Genomic DNA, 22566 nt, shown 5'->3' with positions numbered 1-22566 from the left:
GGAATTTGCCTTGGATCAACTCTTTGTACTCCCTTCGCACTTCATCAACTCAGAACATGTGTGTGTGTGTGTGTGTGTGTGTGTGTGTGTGTGTGTGTGTGTGTGTATGTGTGTGGACTTCCAAGGCTGCCAAGAGGAACAGACAGCTACAGTGTTTATATTTCATTTTTGCTCTCTTGACAGTCCAATCTATATTTTTTTCCTTCCAGGATCCGCTAGGAATGCCCTCTATTTAAATAATGTTGTATATCCAAGTAGCAAGGTTCAGATGATACTATCCAGAACCTTAAAAAGCAAAGTACAACAGTGCTTCTTCTTCCTCCTCCTCCTCCCCCCATCCTCCTCTTCTCTAGTCCAGCTCTTCTTCATTGTAAGGTTGCCGATGCAGAGTTGCAGAATTTACCACTCTTGGATCGAGTCCTTCTATAGTTTTTGAAAGCAGAGTTTATCTGTGCCTTCATCTTGGGGAATATTCCTTAGCTTCAACCACATTGAAAAAGTCGCCAGCCTTTGCTTCTTCATCCTTCTGTGGCTTCGCAGGGTCCCTGGGGACCACCTTTCTGCGCCCACATTTGCTCAGGTGTGACTGGAAGCAAGATATGAACCTGTTGCCGTTGCTGCTAGATGCACATGCCTTGGTTCATCACAAAGAGGTGCACTGCAGAGACCAAAACTAGTGGATGTTGGATTTTTCTGTGGAGGATCTTCTGGGCTTCTAGAGAACCCTGGATTTTCTGTGAAGATCCTGCAGGGGGTGGTGTTGCATCAGCTGTTCATCTCTCTGTTTTGCCTGCCTTCCTGGGAATGAATAGCCCTCCTGAGAGGGGAGGGGAGAGGAGAGGAGAGAGGTGGGAGGGGAGGACAGGATCTCTTTATGGAGATACTTTGCTCAGCAAATGTGAATTTTACTGCCTTCTAATCCCTTTCCCTATTTTAATTGGCCTATTTCCCACTTTGTGTAGATTACCCACATTTGGGTTTCAGCCAAACGTAGAAATGTTTTGTGTCTTTTTGCAACTGTATTAGATTTGAGATTTTCTTTTCTTTTCGATTGGATTGATATTGTTGCAACTGTTCCAGGGTTTGTTCTTTAAATCCATAAAATTAGTTACTCTGTTTTCAAAACTCTCTTTTCTTCGTGGATCATTCAAAAAGTACTTCTGGTGCTTCGAGTGTGGCAACTTTTATTGTTTGAACAGGTACAATAATCAGGTTTTTTTTTTAGATCTAAAGTGCAGATCTTGTGGCTGAAAGAGAAAATCTTTTGCAGGGGTTCTCCTGGTTTTGCAGGACCTTCCTTGCTAAAATCAGAAGTGTGTATGTCCTTTGTAACATTTTTATTTATTTTTATTTATTTTTATTTGCATTTATATCCCGCCCTTCTCCGAAGACTCAGGGCGGCTTACGCTATGTTAGCAATAGTCATTCGGATGGGGTTTTATAAAGGTACTCACCAACAATCAATCTGAGATACTGTTTACTTCTTAAAGCACAATATTTCCAAATGTTTATATAATGTATGTTGGAGGAAAGGAAATACTATAGCTGAATTTGCCCTCGTCTGCTCATCTAGCAGACTGCCCACTGTGTCTGCCCCTGTCATTTCTTTCTTTTTTTATTTATTTATTTTTATTTATTTATTTGCATTTATATCCCGCCCTTCTCTGAAGACTCAGGGCGGCTTACACTATGTTAGCAATAGTCTTCATCCTATTTGTATATTTATATACAAAGTCAACTTATTGCCCCCAACAATCAGGGTCCTCATTTTATCTACCTTATAAAGGATGGAAGGCTGAGTCAACCTTGGGCCTGGTGGGACTTGAACCTGCAGTAATTGCAAGCAGCTGCTGTTAATAACAGACTGCATTAGCAGTCTGAGCCACAGAGGCCCCTTTTGAAGTTTTTAGTACAGCTTGGTCCATGGGTGTACATAAACTAATGGAAAAGATGTGCTTGAGTCTATAAAACTGTCTGCTACAGCTTTCAGATTTCCCTAAACTGTGCATGACCATTGAAGACAACTTTATTAGATAAACAGAGTTAAAATATAGAAGAAAGGGAACATATTTTTCTCCTTCCCCCATAGGTGCCAAAACATTGTATTGCTCTTTGTGTAAGTGTAAGTAAGTCTTCGTAAATGACTTAGATGAAGGGATAGAAGGAGAACTCATCTAATTTGCAGATGACACCAAGCTGGCAGGAATAGCCAACACCCCAGAAGACAAGCCCAGGATGCAAAAAGATCTTGACAGATGTGAACAATGGGCCCTATACAACAAAATACATTTTAATGTAGAGAAAAGCAAAGTTTTACACTTAGGCAGGAAGAACCAAAGGTATAAGTACAGATTAGGCAAGGCCTGGCTCAAAAACACTAACTGTGAGAGGGACCTTGGAATCCTAGTGGATGATCACTTAAACATGAACTAGCAGTGTGTGGCGGCAGCCAAAAAAGCTAATAGAATCCTGGGTTGTATAAACAGACATAGAATCAAGATCATATGAAGTATTAGTACCACTTTATAAAACCTTAGTAAGACCACACCTGCAATACTACAACCAATTTTGGTCACCATACTATAAAAAAAGATGTTGAGACATTGGAAAAAGCTCAGGGAAGAGCAACTAAGATGATCAAAGGCCTGGAGGCTAAAACATATGAAGAACAGTTGCAGGAATTGGGTATGTCTAGTTTAATGAAAAGAAGGACTAGGGGAGACATCCAGTATCTCAGGGGCTGCTACAAAGAAGAGGGGTTCAAATTATTCTCCAAAGCACCAGAGGGCAGGACAAGACACAATGGTTGGAAACTAATCAAAGAGAGAAGCAACCTGGAATTAAAGAGAAACAGTGAGGACAATTAACCAGCGGAACAGCTTGCCTCTAAAAACCATGGACGCTCCATCACTCGAGGTTTTTAAGAAGAGACTAGGCAGTCACTTATCTAAATTGGTATAGGTTCTCCTGTTTGAGCAGGAGGCTGAATTAGAACACCAAGGTGCTGTCCTGTCCTATTCCACTCCACACTAGTCATCTGGTGCAGGGGTCTCCAACCTTGGCAACTTTAAGACTTGTGGACTTCAACTCCCAGAATTCTGGGAGTTGAAATCCACAAGTCTTAAAGTTGCCAAGGTTGGAGACCCCTGATCTGGTGTATATTGCCCTTGGAAGATCACTTTGTTCTTTTAGCTTTCAGTAACAGCAGCATTGGTTCCATAATGTTCTGCAAATATACCGTGAGCCTCTGTCAGCAGGTACCTTGGAAGGGAAGACCCTTGTTAGCAGAAGAGGTGAAAGGTGAGGAAGGAGATTATTGTAGAATAAAACATACCTGGAACTGGAGCCATGAGATATTCTGGGTATAAGAACTGCCGTCTCCCTTGTGACCCTCAATGTTTGCATTGTGATATCTATTTGATATTTCCAACTCCATATTTCTTGTAAGCCCTGTTGGATTTGCACCAGGCACCAGTTCCTTTAGTGTTTTAAATCAGGGGTCTCCAACCTTGGTCCCTTTAAGACTTGTGGACTTCAACTCCCAGAGTTCCTCAGCCAGCTTTGCTGGCTGAGGGACTCTGGGAGTTGAAGTCCACAAGTCTTAAAGGGACTAAGGTTGGAGACTCCTGATTTAAATGATGTGGTTGGAACCCTCCTAAGAAAAGTTATTTCTTGATTTGGTATCCAGCTGCTGCTTATTACTTTGAATTTTTTTCCCTTAGGTTTATAGAATTACGGTTTACTCTGCATCCTTCTCAGAGAACTTGAGAACTTGATTTCACGAAACAGAAAATAGACAACTGGATTTCCAGCCCTACACAATAAGGCAGATTGGAAGGGTCCTTGTATATTTGTTGCTCTCACTCAGAAATGTTCAGTCTTTGTCTGAACTTGTCTATAGTTTAGACTTCTGCACATATGGAGGAAGTCGGCTCCAAAAAGCGAGGAGGACTTGTTTGATCTCTGTCTGTTCTGAGTTAATGTATTTTATCAAGGAAGTCTAGATGATAACATCAGTCTTGTATGTCTCTTTTTGGAAAGAACCAAGGCAGAATAACTGCTTTTGAAGTGACATCAACTTTTTTTTTTTGGAAAAAAAAAAAAGGAACAAAAAGATTAGCAATAAAATATTATTTTGAGAAAACAAAGTCCCTAAAATAATGGATCGGAGCACTTGCTTGGCACAGCTGGCAGGCTCCACTCTGCAGCGCCTTGCAAGAGCGGCCCAAATGTTCCAGAAAATGGGTGGAGGCAGAAATCCCCATGGAGAGGTCAGGGGTTCCAACTCCTTTGGTGTGGGGTCCGATCCTGTATCGTCCTGGTGATCTAGTACAGAGGTCCCCAACCTTGGCAACTTTAAGCCTGGAGGACTTTAACTCCCAGAATACCCCAGCCAGCAAAGCCAGCCAGCGAGCAAAGAACTGGTATACAACTGGTATACAACCAGAATACCCCAGCCAGCAAAGATCAGGGGTCCCCAACCTTGGCAACTTTAAGCCTGGAGGACTTTAACTCCCAGAATACCCCAGCCAGCAAAGCTGGCTGGGGAATTCTGGGAGTTGAAGTCCGCCAGGCTTAAAGTTGCCAAGGGTTGGGGACCCCTGATCTAGTATGTGCCTATTCAGACAGCACATTAAGTTCATCCTCAAGGTTCATGACCAATTGAGTCTATCTTAGCAGTGGGTTCTAGGATTCAGGCGTATCCAGGTTGCTGGGTTCAGAAGGTCCTTTCCAGAATGTGATGCTTTGTGATGGAGCAACCAGCCGAGAAAAGCTTGGTGCTTTCAGGTGTCCGTGTGAAGAAAACACCAGGGACTTTGGGGAGGAACCCACCGTGAAACTCCCCTCTGGATTTAGGAGCATGATAAAAATGAACCCTGTTAAGACAGGGGTTGCCCCAGAAGATCAGGAGATAGTCAGGGGTGCGCAATGTAGCCCTGTGTTACGCAGGAGAAGAAATATATGGAAGTCAGAGAAAAAAAGTTAAAACAGAAAGTCAGAATAGAGTTGGAAGGGACCTTGGAGGTCTTCTAGTCCAACCCCCTGCTCAAGCGGGAGACCCTATACCATTTCAGACAGGGGGCTGTCCAGTCTTTTCTTAAAAAACCTCCTTGAGCCTCATCCCCACATGAAATGTCTAGAAATCCAATTTGCTGTAGATCGCTATTTTTTGTCCCTATTTGTAGAAAACTTAACCTGTTCCAGAGAGCAGGTAAGTGAGAGCAAACAGAATAGAAATTTCCTACTGTACTGAAGTTGCCTCTTTCAAAAGGCACAAAAGCATTTTCTGGGTGGAATTGCCTCATGTATTATGTGCCCTTCGTGTTTACTGTTCATATTGCATTTCACTTCCCATCTGGGTTTGACCAGGGCCAGATTTTTATGCATTTATGTAAAATACAAGTTGGTTTTGGTGCTGCAAAAGGCTGACCCTTTGGGCTTTGGCTTCTCTCCTGATCTTAGCTGCAGCATGAGAAGGCAGAGCTGGAGCAGCATCTGGAGCAAGAACAGGAGTTCCAAGTCAACAAGTTGATGAAGAAAATTAAAAAACTGGAAAATGACACCATTTCAAAGCAGCTCACTCTGGAACAGGTAAGTCACAGAGGCAGGAGAACACTGGCAGCGATGGAGGTCTGGTGGCCAGCACAGCTTGCAGCCCAGCTTTATGGGGAGAGGAAACATTCCTTTTGGGGGGATTGATCTATGACAGCGGTTCTCAACCTGTGGGTCGGGACCCCGTTGGGCGTCGAATGACGATTTGCCAGGGGTCGCCTAAGACCATCGGAAATATGGGAAGTATACTTGCGAGTTGAAGAATCGCGAATTTGGCTTCAGGCGCGATGAATTAAAAAAGAGAGAAATCTTTGCTCTGATGTCTCCCTCTCAAGCCAGCTGCAATCACTCCCAATCGCTAGCCTAATCTGGCTTCAGGCACGATAAATTTAATAGGGGAGGAGTCTCCACTTTAATGCCTCCGTCCTCAAGGCAATCACCAGCAGTTCAGATCGCTAGCCAATACGGCTTCAAGCGCGATAAATTCAAAAAAACAGTTGCCGCTTTCCCCCCCCTTCTGTGGCTGCTGAGGTGCGCTGAGATCACTGCCTATCACCACGATGAATTTTACGGTTGGGGTCGCCACATCATGGGGAATTGTATTAAAGGGGTCGCAGCACTATAAAGGTTGAGAACCACTGATCTATGAGGAGACGGGCTGGGAAGGTGCTGCGTCTGGAGGGAGGTTCAGTGGAGGATTGTGCTTAGGGAAAAATCCAGAGCACGGGTGTTCAACATGGGCTGTCAGGTTGCCGTCACGTGATGTTTTGTGATGATTTTCCCATTCGCGTAGCTGGGGAGGGTGGGGTGACCCATCCAGTCCATGGGCTACCAATTTGACCCCTCTGGTCCAGAGGAAAGGTAGCCCCTGAGAGGGACTGCCTTTACCATTAAGAGACAAGGAGGGGCTCCTTTGCAGCCATCTATCAGGGGCACATTGCTGACTTCAGTATAGGGCAGTGATGACGAACCTTTTTGGCACTGAGAGCCCAAAGCCTGTGTGCGCACACCCATAATGCAGTACTCGTTTGACACACACACACCCCGTGTGCCCTGCTCTCCGTGCATCTGCACGCAACCCCCTCACGTGCGCCCCCATGTGCATGTGCAACCCCCGCATGCACCCCTGCACATGCACGCGTGTCCCTCTGCATGCGCCCCGCCCCCCATGCATGCACGACAGAGACCTGAAAACCAGCTGGCCGGCGGGAGACACACATGCCCCGTGTGTGGCCCCACCCCCGCATGCATGCGCATGCACCTCCCGCTTGTGCCCTGCCCCCTGTGCATGCATGGCCGAGACCGAAAACCAGCTGGCCGGCGGGAAGCACACGCACCTGCACAGCGGAGCTAAGCTGGGGCAACGGCTCGCGTCCCCACCTAGAGGGTGCCATAGGTTTGCCATCACAGGTATAAGGAATGAGGTGATAGTTTTTCCTTCTCCCTAGTAATAAAATAGAGATTTGGCAGGTGCCTCCTTAAATATGCTAATTGGTAACATGCACTTGAAATTTAAAAACCATTTTTCCTCCTCTTCTATGGTGAGGATTCTGCCACTTTATTTTGCCTTGATTTTTTGTTAAATTTATTTGCCACCTATCTAGCTGTGAGGCTACTCTAGGCATCTTACAGCAGTAAAAATGAAGAAATGAAAAGAGTCTGAAAAAGAGCACAGAAGTATGGTAAGAAAGCAATAAAATGAACAATCAAGAAGAGCACAAGGAGCAATGCAATTGTATAATTGTCATAAAAGAAAAATGGACAGGTAGAGAGCAGAGGGCAAGGAGGACGAGGAGGAGGGAGAGTCTGTCATCCATCCAGCAGCCACCTCCAGCTGCTAAATATAACTTTATATTCAAGATCAAATCTTGCATTGTTGATTGGAATGGTTTTGTGGGATGTTGGAATGGTATGTGAGAAAGGATGAAGAAATGCTGCTGCCTAGGGAACAATTAGATGAAAGAGGGCACAGCCTGCAGCCGCATAGCAGGAGGAGAAGGAGAGGCTCTCTCGGAGTTACAGGCGGCAAGGGAGAAGGCAGGAGGCTTGTATTTCCAGACCTGCAAGATTTTGTCAGTGTAGCTTTACAATAAATGTAGAGTTAGCTCATCTGGTCATGTTTCCTTTCTGGTCCACTAGTAAGGGTGACATCTGTTTTCTGAATTTTATGCAGATAGATACTTAGTGTTAAGAATAAGCAGAGCTAGCCAAAGACCTTCCTGATTTTTATTTTTATTTTTTTGCAGTTAAGCCCTGAAGGAGCTTTTGCAATAGAAGGAAAAGGATCCCAAGGGGGCCTTTGCCACTTATTCACATGCAAGACAGTATTTTATCACCATTTTGCTACAGTTTTTCCTCATTCCTCTTGCTTTTATATTCTAAGAGCCTTTTATAGCCTTATTATTAAAATTACTGGTGGATTCATTGACCTTAACGTTTGATTCCTGGATTTGATTCCACTATCAGTTTCTAAAATAATGGTATTCTGTCGAAAGTTTTTTTTTTCTGGATTCTTCTCTTTAAAAAAAAAGAAGCTGCCTGCTACAGAGCCCTGATGTGCTCTCTGCTCTGTCTTTGTGCTAAAAGGAAGCGTGTGCGCAGAGAACCGTCCTCGGCAGTCCTGCCCGTAGTCGGTTATGCTGCCTTTGGCTCCTGATTAAACCAGAAATGTTCCCTGTGGTTATGCAGGGTGGGTGGCTTTTGTTCAGCTGAGTTGTTCAACTCCCTCGGCCAGCCCGTCACATGGGAGCAGAGAGAACTGTGGTTACTCTGGACTCCGAACACCCCTGCAATGGTTGTGTTCCTCAGTCCTGAGAATTAGAGGTTACCTTCTGCCTCCTCCCAGCCTTGGTGGGAAACTTAGTTGTGTCCCTGGATTCAGCACTAAGGGCTAATACTAAGCTGCAAATACCTTTAGGGAGTTTCCTTTGATTGCCACATCCTTACTAGGAAATCTCTTCCCTCTGGCTCTGCTTCAGTAGCTGACCTAACCTGTCATCTCTTTTTAGAACGGTTGTTTGGTTTTTTGAGTTGCACTGCAGCAGCTGGGCCGGCCGTTCTGGGCAGTTGTTAATTGCTCATTGAAATGGAAAGTGTCCTGATACTACCTTGGGTGGCTATTTAGTTGGTTCAGTTTCCCTAATAAGAGCGCAACTCAGAGAGGTTAACAATCGTTGCTCCCAGGTGCTCATCCCATTTCATTCTGACTGAAATGAATCCCACCCCCCCACCCCCAGGAGCGCTTCCTCTGCTTAGTGGCAGGGAGTGGTTGGCTGGCAGGACAGTTGGCTCTGTTCATCTGCAGTGGGGACAATCCAGGCAGAGGCAGAACGAGCCCATTTGCACTTAGAATGCCATTTGAACCAAGAATCTGCACTGGTTGCCGGTGGTCTTCCGAGTGCAATTCAAGGTGCTGGTTATCACCTTTAAAGCGCTCCATGGCACAGGACCGGGTTACTTACGGGACCGCTTACTGCCACCTATAGCCTCCCATCGGCCTGTGCGCTCCCATAGGGAGGGCCTCCTTAAGGTGCTGTCAGTCAAACAATGCCAACAGGCGGCCCCCAGGGGGAGGGCCTACTCTGTGGGGGCTCCAGCCCTATGGAATGAGTTGCCTCTGGGGTTGCGTCAACTCCCTGACCTCCGGTCCTTTAAACGCGAGCTCAAGACTTTCTTATTCCACCGTGCGGGGCTAGCTTGAGGAAATTTTAAGTGGGTTTTAGGATTGTTTTACTTTAGTTTTAATTACAATTGGCCATTTTATAATCAGTTTTTTAATATGCCTTTTAATTCTGTCTATGTGCTTGTTGTTTTTTACTTGGCTGTGCATCGCCCTGAGTCTTTCGGGGGAAGGGCAGTATAAAAATCTAATAAATAAATAAATAAATCAGATTATCAAAAATTGGTAATTTGAGGGGCACCCATTTCCCAGATTGGCAACAGGTGTGTTTGCTTCTTTACACTAGGGATCTCCAACCTTGGTCCCTTTAAGATTTGTGGACTTCAACTCCCAGAGTCCCTCAGCCAGCTTTGCTGGCTGAGGAACTCTGGGAGTTGAAGTCCACAAGTCTTAAAGGGACCAAGGTTGGAGACCCCTGCTTTGCTGGCTGAGGAACTCTGGGAGTTGAAGTCCACAAGTCTTAAAGGGACCAAGGTTGGAGACCCCTGCTTTGCTGGCTGAGGAACTCTGGGAGTTGAAGTCCACAAGTCTTAAAGGGACCAAGGTTGGAGACCCCTGCTTTGCTGGCTGAGGAACTCTGGGAATTGAAGTCCACAAGTCTTAAAGGGACCAAGGTTGGAGACCCCTGCTTTGCTGGCTGTGGAACTCTGGGAGTTGAAGTCCACAAGTCTTAAAGGGACCAAGGTTGGAGACCCCTGCTTTGCTGGCTGAGGGACTCTGGGAGTTGAAGTCCACAAGTCTTAAAGGGACCAAGGTTGGAGACCCCTGCTTTACACCAGTCATTCTGTGCCATTTTCCTGCCAAGAGGCCAGGCCCTTCTCCCAAATTGTGCTGCTGCTGCCCCCCTTCCCCCAAGTGACCTCCTGCCCCTTCTTGCCGTTCTGGCTGGTGACCAGTGCTCCCTCCTTTCCCTCAAGCCCCACAAGCAGTGGGTGCCTTGGGAGCAGGGATCTCCAACTTTGGCAACTTTAAGCCTGGTGGACATCAACTCCCGGAATTCTGTCAAGGTTGGAGACCCCTGCTTTAGAGGAAGAGAAGCGCCCAGCCCAGCACTGCAGAACAGCTCAGCCAGCCTGCCGATGGAATGGGAATTGGTCCAAGCTGGAACAGGACCTCTGTTCTCCCAGCAGGACATTGGGATTGGTCCCTGCCTCCCAGTTCACCTTCCTTCTTAGGATTTTCCCAGAGACTTAAAAACATCTACAATAGGGGCCATTGTATGAAAAGCTGGAAAAAGAGTTGGACCTGCGCCCAGAAGCCTGTAAGTGGGATGGGTGGTAGGAATAGGCTAGGGAGGTCATCTCTGGCCAACAGATGGAACAGCAACCATTGGAGGGCAGTACCCACTTGTCAACCCCAAAAGATTGAACTCCACCCCCCACCCCCACTCCACCTGAGATAATGCAAAAGTCACTAATCTGGATATTGGAGCTGGCATATTTTTTTTTATTTGCATTTATATCCCGCCCTTCTCCGAAGACTCAGGGCAGCTTACACTATGTCAAGCAATAGTCTTCATCCATTTGTATATTATATACAAAGTCAACTTATTGCCCCCAACAATCTGGGTCCTCATTTTACCTACCTTATAAAGGATGGAAGGCTGAGTCAACCTTGGGCCTGGTGGGACTAGAACCTGCAGTAATTGCAAGCAGCTGCTGTTAATAACAGACTGCATTAGCAGCCTGAGCCACAGAGGCCCCATTCTTAGATCTTTGGCTTTGATAGCCTCACCCAGCACCCGCGAGCTGCAACTGAGTTTGGGGACCCAGTAAAATTTATGCTTTGATTAGTAAACCGAGTGAGACTTAACAATTGTCATGAAAAGGGGATTTGGCACAAAGCAAGACTCTCTTCCCAAAACTTGCAAAATCACCACTACCCAGAATGAGAACGGCCTGAATTGGTCACATCAAGCACAGTGTTGTTGTTACAGGGTCGGGCTGGGACCCCTAAATTCTGCGTTCAGGACTCCCCCTTGACTGTGGAACTGGGTGGCTTTAAGCTGGCTGTCTTCTCTTAGCAGGCCTCCCCTCCTAGGAGAATAAAGAGAGCTGGCCTTGCCTTGAACTCCTCAAAGCAAGAATAATGAGAGAAAGCCTGGCTGGGGGGCAGCATCAGATTGACCTTGGCTGAGCTTGAGAACTAATCAGGATTGGAGCGGATTAGGAGTGGATGGGAGATGAGCAGGAGATCTCAGGCTGCAGGCCAGACTGGGAATCCCAAAATGCCCCACCCATCTCGGAGCCGAGCAGCCAAGCCAGTTCTGGACTCTTGCCAAGTGACCTCCGGGGCCCGGCCTTAACCTCTCCAGCCATTGAACCTGGCAGGAAAGTAACTTTCTTTTGAGCTGGACAAACGAATTAGAAAGGAACCAGGAGGTGCGTTTATTTTCCTCTTAATAAACAGAAAGAAAAGCATATTTAATTAGACAGTTTTTTTCTGTTTCCAATATTCTGGATCAACAGAATTTATTTCAACTGTGCGAGCAAAATATATTTTTGTGAGAAAGGATCTCTGACTAAAAATGTAAAGGTTGGCAATATGAATGCAGTTTTTGGGTGTCCTTGAATTGGTGCTGAGTTAAACTGTGATCCAGCTCAAATTTAGGGAAAGGGGATGCCGATTCTTAATCGACCACACTCTGCCTCCTAGCTAAGACGCGAGAAGATTGATCTGGAAAACACACTTGAACAAGAACAAGAAGCCCTCGTGAACCGTCTCTGGAAGAGGATGGACAAACTTGAAGCCGAAAAAAGGTGAATTTTCCTCTTTGCTCCTCCTAACCATTCACTCCATTGAGGATGGGTGGGGAGCAGGGGCATATTTTACAGCTTCTCCCTGAAATGTAGCTGTTACAAGGGGCAATAAAAAAAAACCAAGAAGAAAACAGTAACCTATGTTACGTTGCAAGGCCAGAGAGTAAATATAACATGGCATTTAAGGCTGGTTCACTACGAAGGGCCCTTTCTGTCCCATTATTTGGCTTTGCTTTATGTGTCTCACATTAAATATTAGCCTCTGCTATTTATAAACCTTTGTACCGAATCCTGATTTTTGTCAGAAATAACCTTTCACGGCATTCAGAAAATTTCACAAAAGCAGCAGAACTTGGAAGGATCCGCAAACATACGGATGTGGATGCTAGCTAATGAAAGGATGGCCCTCACTTTGATCCTTTGTTCTCCCAACCATTTTTTAAAAATTTTCTTTTTTTTTTTATTGAAAAAGTTTTAACGGAAACATTTTCCTCCTTTCCCCTCAAAACCCCTCCCCTCCCTTCCCCGGCTTCCCGGGTCAATCACAAGGTATTGTTATACATAAACCAAACATAGAATAAAATTTTCCCTTCTAATCCAATCCAATTTTAAAAATTTTCTAAACCTGTAAAAAAATAAAAGTGGTGCCATGAATCTTCCTTCTGAGACAGAGGCAATCTTGTTCAGAGAGAAGGGAACAAAAATGGACCTCATTCTTGGGGAATTTTGAGTGGGAATCCCTGCCTCCTTCCTACCCTGGAGTAAGTAAGATGACCACTTGCCTGGCCTGTTCACTAGGCTTGCATGTGACAAGTGGTTGCCCACATTCCAGAGATGTGGCAGATAATGCTTTCTCACAATTCCTACTTGTGCGGATTTGATTTCTTCAGCGCTCACCTTTCTTTGCCAAAAAGGTAATACTGCCCATTTCAGATCGTCTTGATTTCTGTTAATGCATTCCAAAGAAACGAAGCCAAAAGTGCCAATATAAACATTTTTTTTTTATTTCAGAATTCTCCAGGAGAAACTGGACCAGCCTGTGTCTGCTCCTCCATCGCCAAGGGACATATCAATGGAAATTGACTCTCCAGAAAATATGATGCGGCATATCAGGTTTCTGAAGAACGAGGTAGAGAGGTTAAAGAAACAGCTCCGAGCAGCTCAGCTACAGCGTAAGTCCCGGCTTCCTATCTGGCTGCGCTGCCTCCTGCGTCATGTAATCCAGAAGGGGGGATTTCCAGGCCAAGTTCAGATACAGAAGGCTGTTTTCTAGGTAGCAACCTTTGTTTTCCTTCTTGCTCTCTTGAGCTTTCTTTGTTTTCTTCCACACATTTCATTACCGAAACTCAGTAACATTATCAGTGCTGATTTTATCTAGTTTAGGTAATGAAACGTGTGCAAGAACACAACCAAAGCTCAGAGCGCACGAAGGATCCCACACTCCAGCCCTGAGCTACAAATATTCCCTTTTATTGGTACTTACATGTTCCCCTCAAGTAGGATGAATATAGGTTTCAGGTCATTTATCTTACTTTAGTTTACCATAAAATGATTAGGTGTGGTTTTAGAAGTCTCTAGTCCAGGGGTCTCCAACCTTGGTCCCTTTAAGACTTGAGGACTTCAACTCCCAGTTCCTCAGCCAGCTTTGCTGAGGAGTTGAAGTCCACAAGTCTTAAAGGGACCAAGGTTGGAGACCCCTGCTTTGCTGGCTGAGGGACTCTGGGAGTTGAAGTCCACAAGTCTTAAAGGGACCAAGGTTGGAGACCACTGCTTTGCTGGCTGAGGGACTCTGGGAGTTGAAGTCCACAAGTCTTAAAGGGACCAAGGTTGGAGACCACTGCTTTGCTGGCTGAGGGACTCTGGGAGTTGAAGTCCACAAGTCTTAAAGGGACCAAGGTTGGAGACCCCTGCTCTAGTCCACTTTGCTAAACGATAGTGTGGCGTTTTTCTTTACAGTACTAGTTATACATTTTGGGGCAGGGGGAGAACATTGACCAAGTTTAGCTCCATTTGAATTGCCAACTATTTGGACCAGGTTTTTTCAAAAGATATGAAAATGCCAGTCTTGAGTTTTGTATATTATTTTTCGGAAAGCAACATTGGTGACTCTAAAGAGAAGACTTTAGTTGTTAATGCTTTAATATTATCTAAGAGCATTATGCCATCCTCTGGACACGCAGAGTGCATGGTCCTTTTGCACTGAGCGGCTTGTTGTGAGCCAAGACATGCAACGACATTGAAAAGGAAGGCCACAAAGTAGCACAAAATGGAAGGAAGGAAAGGCCGTCTCCAAGGAACAACAACCGAGGCATAAAATACCGGAGGAAGCTCTGTAGTGAGAAAGTAAAGAAATTTACCAAAGTTTATCCTCTTTTCCTCCTTATCCCCAAGCTGGTGCCCGGAAGCAGTGGTGAGATTTGAACAGTCCAAAAGGGCCCTGAACATCTAGAGGAAATCCAGATGGGCTGCTGGTGGGATTACCTTCCCTGTGCACATCTTGGGGGAATCTCATTTTTGGCATAGAAAAGCAGACCTTAATGCTCAGAATTTGAGTTCTGTAATGCCTGCTTCAAATCTGAGATATTTAAATTCTGTCTGAATAAAAGTCAGCAGCTTTTTAGAGTTGTTTTAACCTCAAACAATTAATGTTTGTTAGTGACTTTGGCGAACATCTCATCACAGGGATCCTGTGGCTTGAGGGCTTTTGTCTCCTTGGAGAAAGGAGTGTAGGGAGTAAGGGGGGATCCTGAAGTCTGTGTTTAAGATGGGGAAATAAATGGGGGAAGAGGCCCTGAATTTCAGATCCAAACTGAAAAAGCAAAGAGAGGAGCCATCTTGGCTGATTGTATTTCTTCCAGCCTTTGAACGTAAAAAATCAGCTTTTTTTTTCTGCCCGTGGATATTTGTGGGTTGGTGACTTCTCTGTTCAGAATAGGTTGAACTGGCAGCCTTTTTTCTAGGCAGAAATTAGCGGCAATATTTCAACTTAGCTTTCTGAGACAGAGCATTTAGTGGCCATCAATGTCCTTTGAGGAGGGAAATGAAGAAGACGTTTTGTTTTTAGGCTGCGTCCTCCTTGGCAAGGTGGGCAAAGTTAGTGCTGTCACTTCAAAGGGGATCAGAGGCCGTAATCTTTGTGTCCTTGCCTGTCCCTTGGAAGTAAGTGAAACAGACGTCTGGGAATCAGGGTGGCCAATGTGCAAATGTTAGCCTGGAGCATTAGAATTCAAAAGCCTCTTGTGGGCCCCTACCCTTATCTTCTGTCTGCCCCACAGTTGTCCTTGAAGACCTGATGGGTGACTGTAGCAATGTCAACAGGGACGTGACCCAGGACAATTTATGGCTTTCTGGACCTCCCTCAGGCTGCAGCACTCTGGGTTATCTCTGATCTCTGTCCCCAACTCTCTTTAGGCCAAAACTCTAGGTAGGGATCGGTAACTTTAGCAACTTTACCGACCTGTGGACTTCAATGCCCAGAATTCCTGAGCCATCTCCCTCTCCCTATACTCCCCTCCCTAAGTTTTTGAACATTTATATTGTCATTTCTGCCATCACGACATAGGCAGTTTACCCGGGGTAGATGTTCTCCCCAACTCAAGGATTGTTCCTGGTAGCTTGGTAATTGTGGTGTTACTCCTTCGGGACAAGAAGTGTTTATTGTTGGTCACTCCACAGTTGAGCTAATATTAATGCTTTTGAGCAGGGGTCCCCAAACTTTGGCAACTGGTGGATTCGTGGACTTCCAACTGCCAGAATTCCTCAGACAACCGTGGGAGTTGAAGTCCACAAGTTTTAAAGTTGCCAGGGTTTGGAGACCCCTGCTTTTGAGGATGGCTGCTAAGCCTGCCTGAACCAGGCACCGCCACTCTCACTTTTACCTAACCAACAACTTTCTGATAGATATGAATTGACCTTGGGGAACCATGGATGGTTCCAATTGTAGCTAGTCCAATGCCACTTTAAAACATAGTTTAAAACTATGCTCAGCTCTCTGTATTCACCTTCTTTGATTCAGCTGAATTGAGGGTTGAGTTGTGTAACGTTTGGGAATATCTGTGGTCTGTCTAAAGCACAGCCATGGGTTTAATAACCAACCAGCCAATCTTGAAACCCCAGATTCAGAGAAGATGGCCCAGTACCTGGAAGAAGAACGTCACATGCGAGAGGAGAACCTGAGGCTCCAAAGAAAACTGCAGAGGGAGATGGAGCGAAGGGAAGCCTTGTGCCGGCAGCTGTCTGAAAGTGAATCCAGTCTGGAAATGGACGATGAAAGGTTTGGGCTTAGTTTATTCTGGAGTTCAGGGCTCTGGGACTGCGACTGGAAACAGATTTTTCCAAGTCTGTCACTTTCTCTTCTGCAAATGACAGCACACCTTGCCTTGGGTCTAACCTGAAGTCAAGGGTCACTCAGGGTCTCTGCAGGGACAGGCTAGCAGCAGCCTCAGAAGCAGGGAGGATGTTGGGCAGGCAGGGTCCTGACGTAGCCTGGTGGCCCTTCTCTTTCAGGAGGCAGCCCTGCCTTTCTCACATTGCAAAGGCATTTCTAGGGGAAACATTTCAGTCCTTCTGCCCAGATGGCAAAGTCTGCTGAGTTGATGGGGATTCTTCTGCTGCTTGAGCTGTGTGGCTCTTGTTAATTTTGAGGAGTCCTTCTGATATCTGGAGTCTACCAGCTTTGTTGTTTGGAAGGGATGAAATGCCGGCAGCTTAGTTACTTTGAAGTTAGCACTGTCGGGCAGTTAAGCCAACATAGCCAGCCTGTGAGTTTGAATGGATAACTCAGTTAAATCTGCAGAGAATTCCTCTGAAGAGCGGACAACTCTCTTTGAAGAAGTTTGGATGAGCTGCGGTTGGTAGCACCAGGAGAAAATTCTATGCTTTTGGCACTGAGCTTTGTTACCCGTATTCCTAACACATTTGTGTAAAAGTGTAATGCAGTATTTACGGTGATGGTGTAAAATACTGAATATGCCTTAAAATATCTGCTTTATTAGAATCATCCTTGTAAATGATTTAAAATATTCTTATTTAGTCAGTTGTACTAACTTTATCATGAAGTTTCTCTAGAATCTTAGATTAGATTAACAGAGTTGGAAGGGACCTTGTAGGTCATCTAGTCCACCCACTACCACCACCACCACCCAAGCTGGAGACCCTACACCATTTCTGACAAATGGCAGTCCAATCTCTTCCAGTCTATATGTATACTTTTGGTTTTTCTTGCCTATATATAAGACTTTACTTTTCTCTACGTTGAATTTCATTTTGTTAGATAGGGCTCAGTGTTCAAGTCTGTCAAGATCTATCTGGATCTTGAACCTAGAGTGTTGGCTATTCCTGCTAATTTAGTATCATCTGCAAATTTGGTAAGTTCCTCTTCTATTCCTTCATCTAAGTGGGCCTAGGACAACCTTGTGGTACCCCACTGCTTACTTCTCTCCATGTAGACGTAGACCCGTTAAGGACTACTCGATGAGTACGGTTTGTCAGCCAGTTACGAATTCATCTGGTGGTGTTGCTATCTGTCCCACTTTTTTTCTAGCTTACCAAGAAGTAGGTTGTCTTTCCCTACTTTCTTAAAGTAGGTCTACTTTGTCGAATGCCTTGCTGAAGTATATTATGTCCGCAGTATTTTGCTGGTCTACTAATTTAGTCACTATGTTGAAGAATGAAATAAGATTGGTTTGGTATGATCTGTTTTTAACAAACCCGTGCTGACTGCTAGCTATTACTCTACTCGTTTCTAGATGTTGGCAGATCTGTTTTTTTATTATCTTTTCCAGTATCTTCCTGGGTATTGATGTTAGGCTGATTGGTCTGTAGTTTCCTGGGTCTGTTTTTTTCCCCTTTTCTGAAGATGGGAACCACATCAGCTCTTTTCCAGTCCTCTGGTAGTTCTTCGGTGTTCCAGGATTTTTGAAAGAAGTGGTTCAATAGTTCTGAGATGACATCTGCCAGCTCCTTTAGAACTCTGGGATATAATCTGTCAGGTCAAACAGGTGTTCTCTTATTATTATTTTTTGCTTATTTTAACTTTTATTTCTAGTCTGTCTTTTACAATTAATGTTTTTGGTAGGTTGGGCTATAGTTTCTTTTTGCGTGAAGACCGATGCAAAGAATGAGTTGAGCAGCTCTGCGTTCTCTCTGTTGCCTGTTACTTCCTTGCCGTCTTCTGTTTTAGGGGACCGACCGTTTCCTTGATTTTTTTCTTTCTAAAGTAAGGAAATAGATATGTGGCAAATTAAAATTAATTGATCTGTATCTCTTAAATCAGATACTTTAATGAAATGTCTGCGCAAGGATTAAGACCTCGCACTGTGTCAAGTCCAATTCCATATACACCTTCTCCAAGTTCTAGCAGACCCATCTCACCAGGTAAGAAATACGGAAAATTCTGCGTCTTTGCCTTTGGCACACACATATCTTGCTTGGGTATGCAAGTAACCTTCCACTAGAACCAATGAGTGGTGGCTCTTCAGCCTTCAGGAAGTTAAAGCAGACAGATTATATTGAAATCTGGGTATATCATTAGTCAACAAACAGAGCTTAAGGCATTTTTATTTCAGGGATTTGTTGGAAACCACAAACACTTTGTTAAAATTTATGTAACTCAGAAAGAGATTTTATAGTTTTTTGACATGTTTCCTTTTATATCCTTTCTTAGTCTCAGATTTTTTTTTTAAAAAAAGTTTCATTTTATTCAGATTTTACCACCCAGCCACTCCTAGCATTAAATCTCCAATTCAGACAGGGCCATTTTATTTCTTGCTTTGAAACTTCTGGGTTGGGGCAAACTATACAATTATTTGCTTAAATGGCATCAGCCCTTTTGACCTGACCAGGAAGCACCAGTACCTTGTCAACAAAATTGCAAACCTCTTACCTGCCTTTCCTTCTTCCTCTTGGATGGGGCATGTTGCTGCCTCGGTCATGATGCCTCTTCTTGCTCTCTGGTTGCAGGTCTCTCGTATGCAAGTCACACCGTTGGCTTCACTCCCCCAACTTCACTCACCAGAGCTGGCATGTCTTATTATAACTCTCCTGGCCTTCATGTGCAGCATATGGGAGCATCCCACAGCATTACGGTGAGTCTCTACGGCAGAGCTCTCCAACCTTGGCAACATTAAGACCCGTGGACTTCAACTCCCAGAATTCCCAGAACGGCTGAGGAATTCTGGGAGTTGAAGTTCATAAGTGTTAAAGTTGCCAAGGTTGGGGAGCCCTGCTCTACAGTTCCTTAACCCCCTAGAGTTTGCTGCTTCCTGTTTTTTTCAGACTGGGATGCTATCTCTTTTTAAACTAGAATAATGTTTCCTGAACTTGGCAATTTTGCATTGGGTGGATTTCAGCTCATAATGGCTGGGGAATTCTGGGAGTTGGAATCTGCACATCTTAAAGTCGATGAAGTTGAGAGATGCTTCATTGGACCATCTGATTGATGTTTTTCCCATGATTACGAACTAGGTCGTGTGTGTGCAGCTCTTCTTTTTCTTTGTGCTATGCATTTGTGTGCCCCATTTAGCCGTTGCTTCTCACTAGCACCCTCTCCAGAACAAAAGGTCAAAGCATGAAGACTTGTAAATATCTACAAGCCCATAAAACCCCCAAACCATAAAGAACACAAACTGCAAAGTTGATTTTTTTTTCCTTCCCTCCCTTCCTTGACAAATGAATCATCCCAGGTTGATTCAGGTTCAGGGCCACCCATCAGTTTATCATCATAAATGGTATCTTCCATTTTCCCCCCTCCCTCTTTTGTTAGTTTATTAAGCTTTCACTGCCCAGTTTTCTCAAATCACAAAAAGACATCAGACTACTTTTTGCTATTGCAACAGATGAGGGTTTTCTACTCAGCAAATAATTTTGAATTGGGGCAAAATTTTGAGTTCAACAAGGAACTGAAAGCCTTGCCACAATGATATACCCTACTAATGAATATCTTCCCCCCTCCATGTGTGATCAGCCCTAGCACTCTTGCCTCCAGCTCCCCATCTTCCTTTGCCTCCAGCCCTTCTGGAATGGAAGCCCTTCTCCTCTGGAGACCACCAGGGGGGCAATGGAGTGGGGGCATAGAGGAGGAGATCAGCATAGAAGGATCCTCCGGCTCACTCTACAGAGGCAAGGTTTCAAGGCGTTGCTCCAGGCAGATTTCAGTTGCAGAGAAGATGGCTGGAAGTCATAACCGTAGATGTTGCGTGGGACAAGGGTCAGGGAGTTGTCACGGGTACAGATGGAAAATGTTTGTATTCTGCTGGAATCATCTCCTTCTCCTTGCCGGCTTGGCCTGCTGAGGGTGAGCCTCAGAGAAGGGCAGCCCTGCCAGGATTCCTGGTTGGGACTAGCAGCTCATCTGTGCCAGCATGAGGGCATCTCTCCGGTTCTGGTCTTGGCTGTCATTATCCCAGCCCTTGTTTTTTTCCTCCTGCAGAGGCCTTTGCCGCGAAGAAGCAACAGCCCGGACAAGTTCAAGCGCCCCACGCCCCCTCCCTCTCCGAACACGCAGACCCCACTGCCGTCGGCACCCCCGCCTCCCCCTCCGCCTCCCCAGCCGGCTCCTTTCCAGCCCTCCACTCAGCCTTAGTGCCCCGGCCAGCGATCCTGCCTTCAGAGTTGGACTCATCCCCCCGGAGCAGTTTACTACAAGCCAAAGGCTTAACCACGGTCAATTTAGAGTTGACTGACTTGCACTGAAGTTGTCGAGGCTTCACCGTTTCATTGTGTTGTACCAGTTGCCCAAGGACCTCCTCCGGCGTTAGCCCGTGACCCGCATCCGAGGCACTTCCTTCCAGGGAAGGAGGTGGGCGGCGGCACCTGAGCATCGCCCACCCCGGGGGCCCCATCTGCGCAAGAAGCAGCCTCTCTCGGTTTCTCCAAAAGGCAGCCATCGGGATGAGATCTGTCACATCCGTCTGAAGCAAGCCAACCCAAACCCATCAGTGTTGACACGGGAACATCCATGTATGTGCCTGCCGCGCCTGGCACACCAGCACCTGCGTTGGGTATGCGGCCTCCTGTTTTGCCGAGCTCCCCGTACAGCCTCTCTCCTTTAAACCCCCTCCCTCCCCTGCCCTCACCCCTCCCACTTCCTGCTTTCTGATTCAAAAGGGATAGTTCTCCCTGGCTCTTCACAACTTCTTGCATTCTGCGACTAAGGCATGGGCTCTCCATTACAAGCTCCCAGGTATGACGGTGTGTTTCCAGCGTATACGGCAAATCAGCTCTACATTTCAGTACAGCTTTTAGTGTGAAAGTGAAAGGCCGACACCTCATCTCTCGAATTGTGTCCCTTAATTTCCAGACTTAAGTAAAGCATACACGTGCAACACCCCCCCCCCCTTTATCCAGTGTGTTGGTACTGTCTGAAATGTCAGACCCTGTAAGACGTATGGATCTCCCTCCCTCCCTTCCCTCTCTCCCTCCCTCCCTCCCTCCCTTGTAAAGCCCTTCCTGCCGCTTCATTATAATGCTTGGGGCCGTCTGTCTACAGCTGTTCTCTGATTTTCTGCTGTAGGAAAGCAGTTTTTATGAAAAGAAAAAGAAAAAAAAAAGCCCGATTTAAAACCCTTGTTTAAAATATTTTAATGGTGTGGCCCTTCCTCTCTGAAAGTTTAAACTGCGATGTTAGGCTTTTGGAAGAAGAAAAATTAAAGCAGATGGGAGGTGCTCATTTATAGCAGCATATGGTAAACAGCCAAAAGTGTTGTATTGCTTGGTAGAAAAGGATCAAGAGAAAGTTAGGTGACAATAGCAAATGCGTATTTAGCAGCATAAGCCGGTACAATGTATAAAGAAATGTATTCTGGAATACATTCTTTCAATTCATTTAGCACAAATAAATGGTTTGTTTCACTTTGCAGTGGAACGAAGTCTCTTTTTTTCCCCCTTTCTTGCGGTTCCTACTTGCTAACTTTGAAAAGTCCCCTTACTCGGGTGCTTAAGTGCTTCTGCTGGCGAAAATGAGCTCCCGAGCTCCGTTTTCCACTGCCACGGCCTCCTGCAACCCTCTGCCAGTGAAAATAGAGCTACGCGGCCCTCCCGAGCTTCGTTTTCACTGGCAGAGGGTTGCAGGAGGCTATGGCAGCCGAAAATGGAGCTCGGGAACCTGTTTTTGCTGGCCGAGCATTCAGGTCACCACAGATGTCCCCGACAGGAGTGACTTCAAGCTGTCCACCCCCCACCCCCCCACGGTCAAACACAACCCTGATACGGCCCTTAATGAAATCAAGTTTGACACTCCTTCAAATATAATATAATCCCTTCAAATTCATGGAGCATGGCTGCTTCTTCTTAATTTTTGTTTAAGAGTCTTATGAAAGAGGTCTAAAGTTTTCCCCTGCCTAGTCGTGACCAACTCTAAGGGAGGTGCTTCATCTCCAATACTCAGCCGACGGAGCCTGCGCCGTCTTGAGAGATGCTTCTGTCATCCTGTGGCCAGCATGAAGCTGTTACCTTGGTACCTATTTATCTACTTGCATTTGCATGCTTTCAAACTGCTAGATTGGCAGGAGCCGGGTTGAGTAATAGGAGGTCACCCCATCAGGACTCAAACCTGGGCTGTAAACTTTCCAGCCGACA

General features: G+C 45.5%; 1 protein-coding gene across 1 annotated transcript in view; it reads left to right on the top strand.

Moving 5' to 3' along the window:
• CCDC6 (coiled-coil domain containing 6) overlaps window positions 1-21840 on the top strand; it is a 37186-nt gene extending 15346 nt beyond the window's left edge. The window contains exons 3-9 of the mRNA XM_058187748.1: window positions 5464-5592; window positions 11888-11991; window positions 13003-13163; window positions 16108-16264; window positions 18266-18366; window positions 18952-19076; window positions 20420-21840. Coding sequence (XP_058043731.1) covers window positions 5464-5592; window positions 11888-11991; window positions 13003-13163; window positions 16108-16264; window positions 18266-18366; window positions 18952-19076; window positions 20420-20572 — 930 coding nt within the window. The 3' untranslated portion in view covers window positions 20573-21840. The remainder of the gene's footprint in view (window positions 1-5463; window positions 5593-11887; window positions 11992-13002; window positions 13164-16107; window positions 16265-18265; window positions 18367-18951; window positions 19077-20419) is intronic.
• Window positions 21841-22566: the final 726 nt, after the last annotated feature.

This window comes from Ahaetulla prasina, chromosome 6, assembly GCF_028640845.1.
Source record: "Ahaetulla prasina isolate Xishuangbanna chromosome 6, ASM2864084v1, whole genome shotgun sequence".
In the NCBI taxonomy this organism is placed as follows: domain Eukaryota; kingdom Metazoa; phylum Chordata; class Lepidosauria; order Squamata; family Colubridae; genus Ahaetulla; species Ahaetulla prasina.
This window is presented reverse-complemented; position numbering and strand designations above follow the sequence as displayed.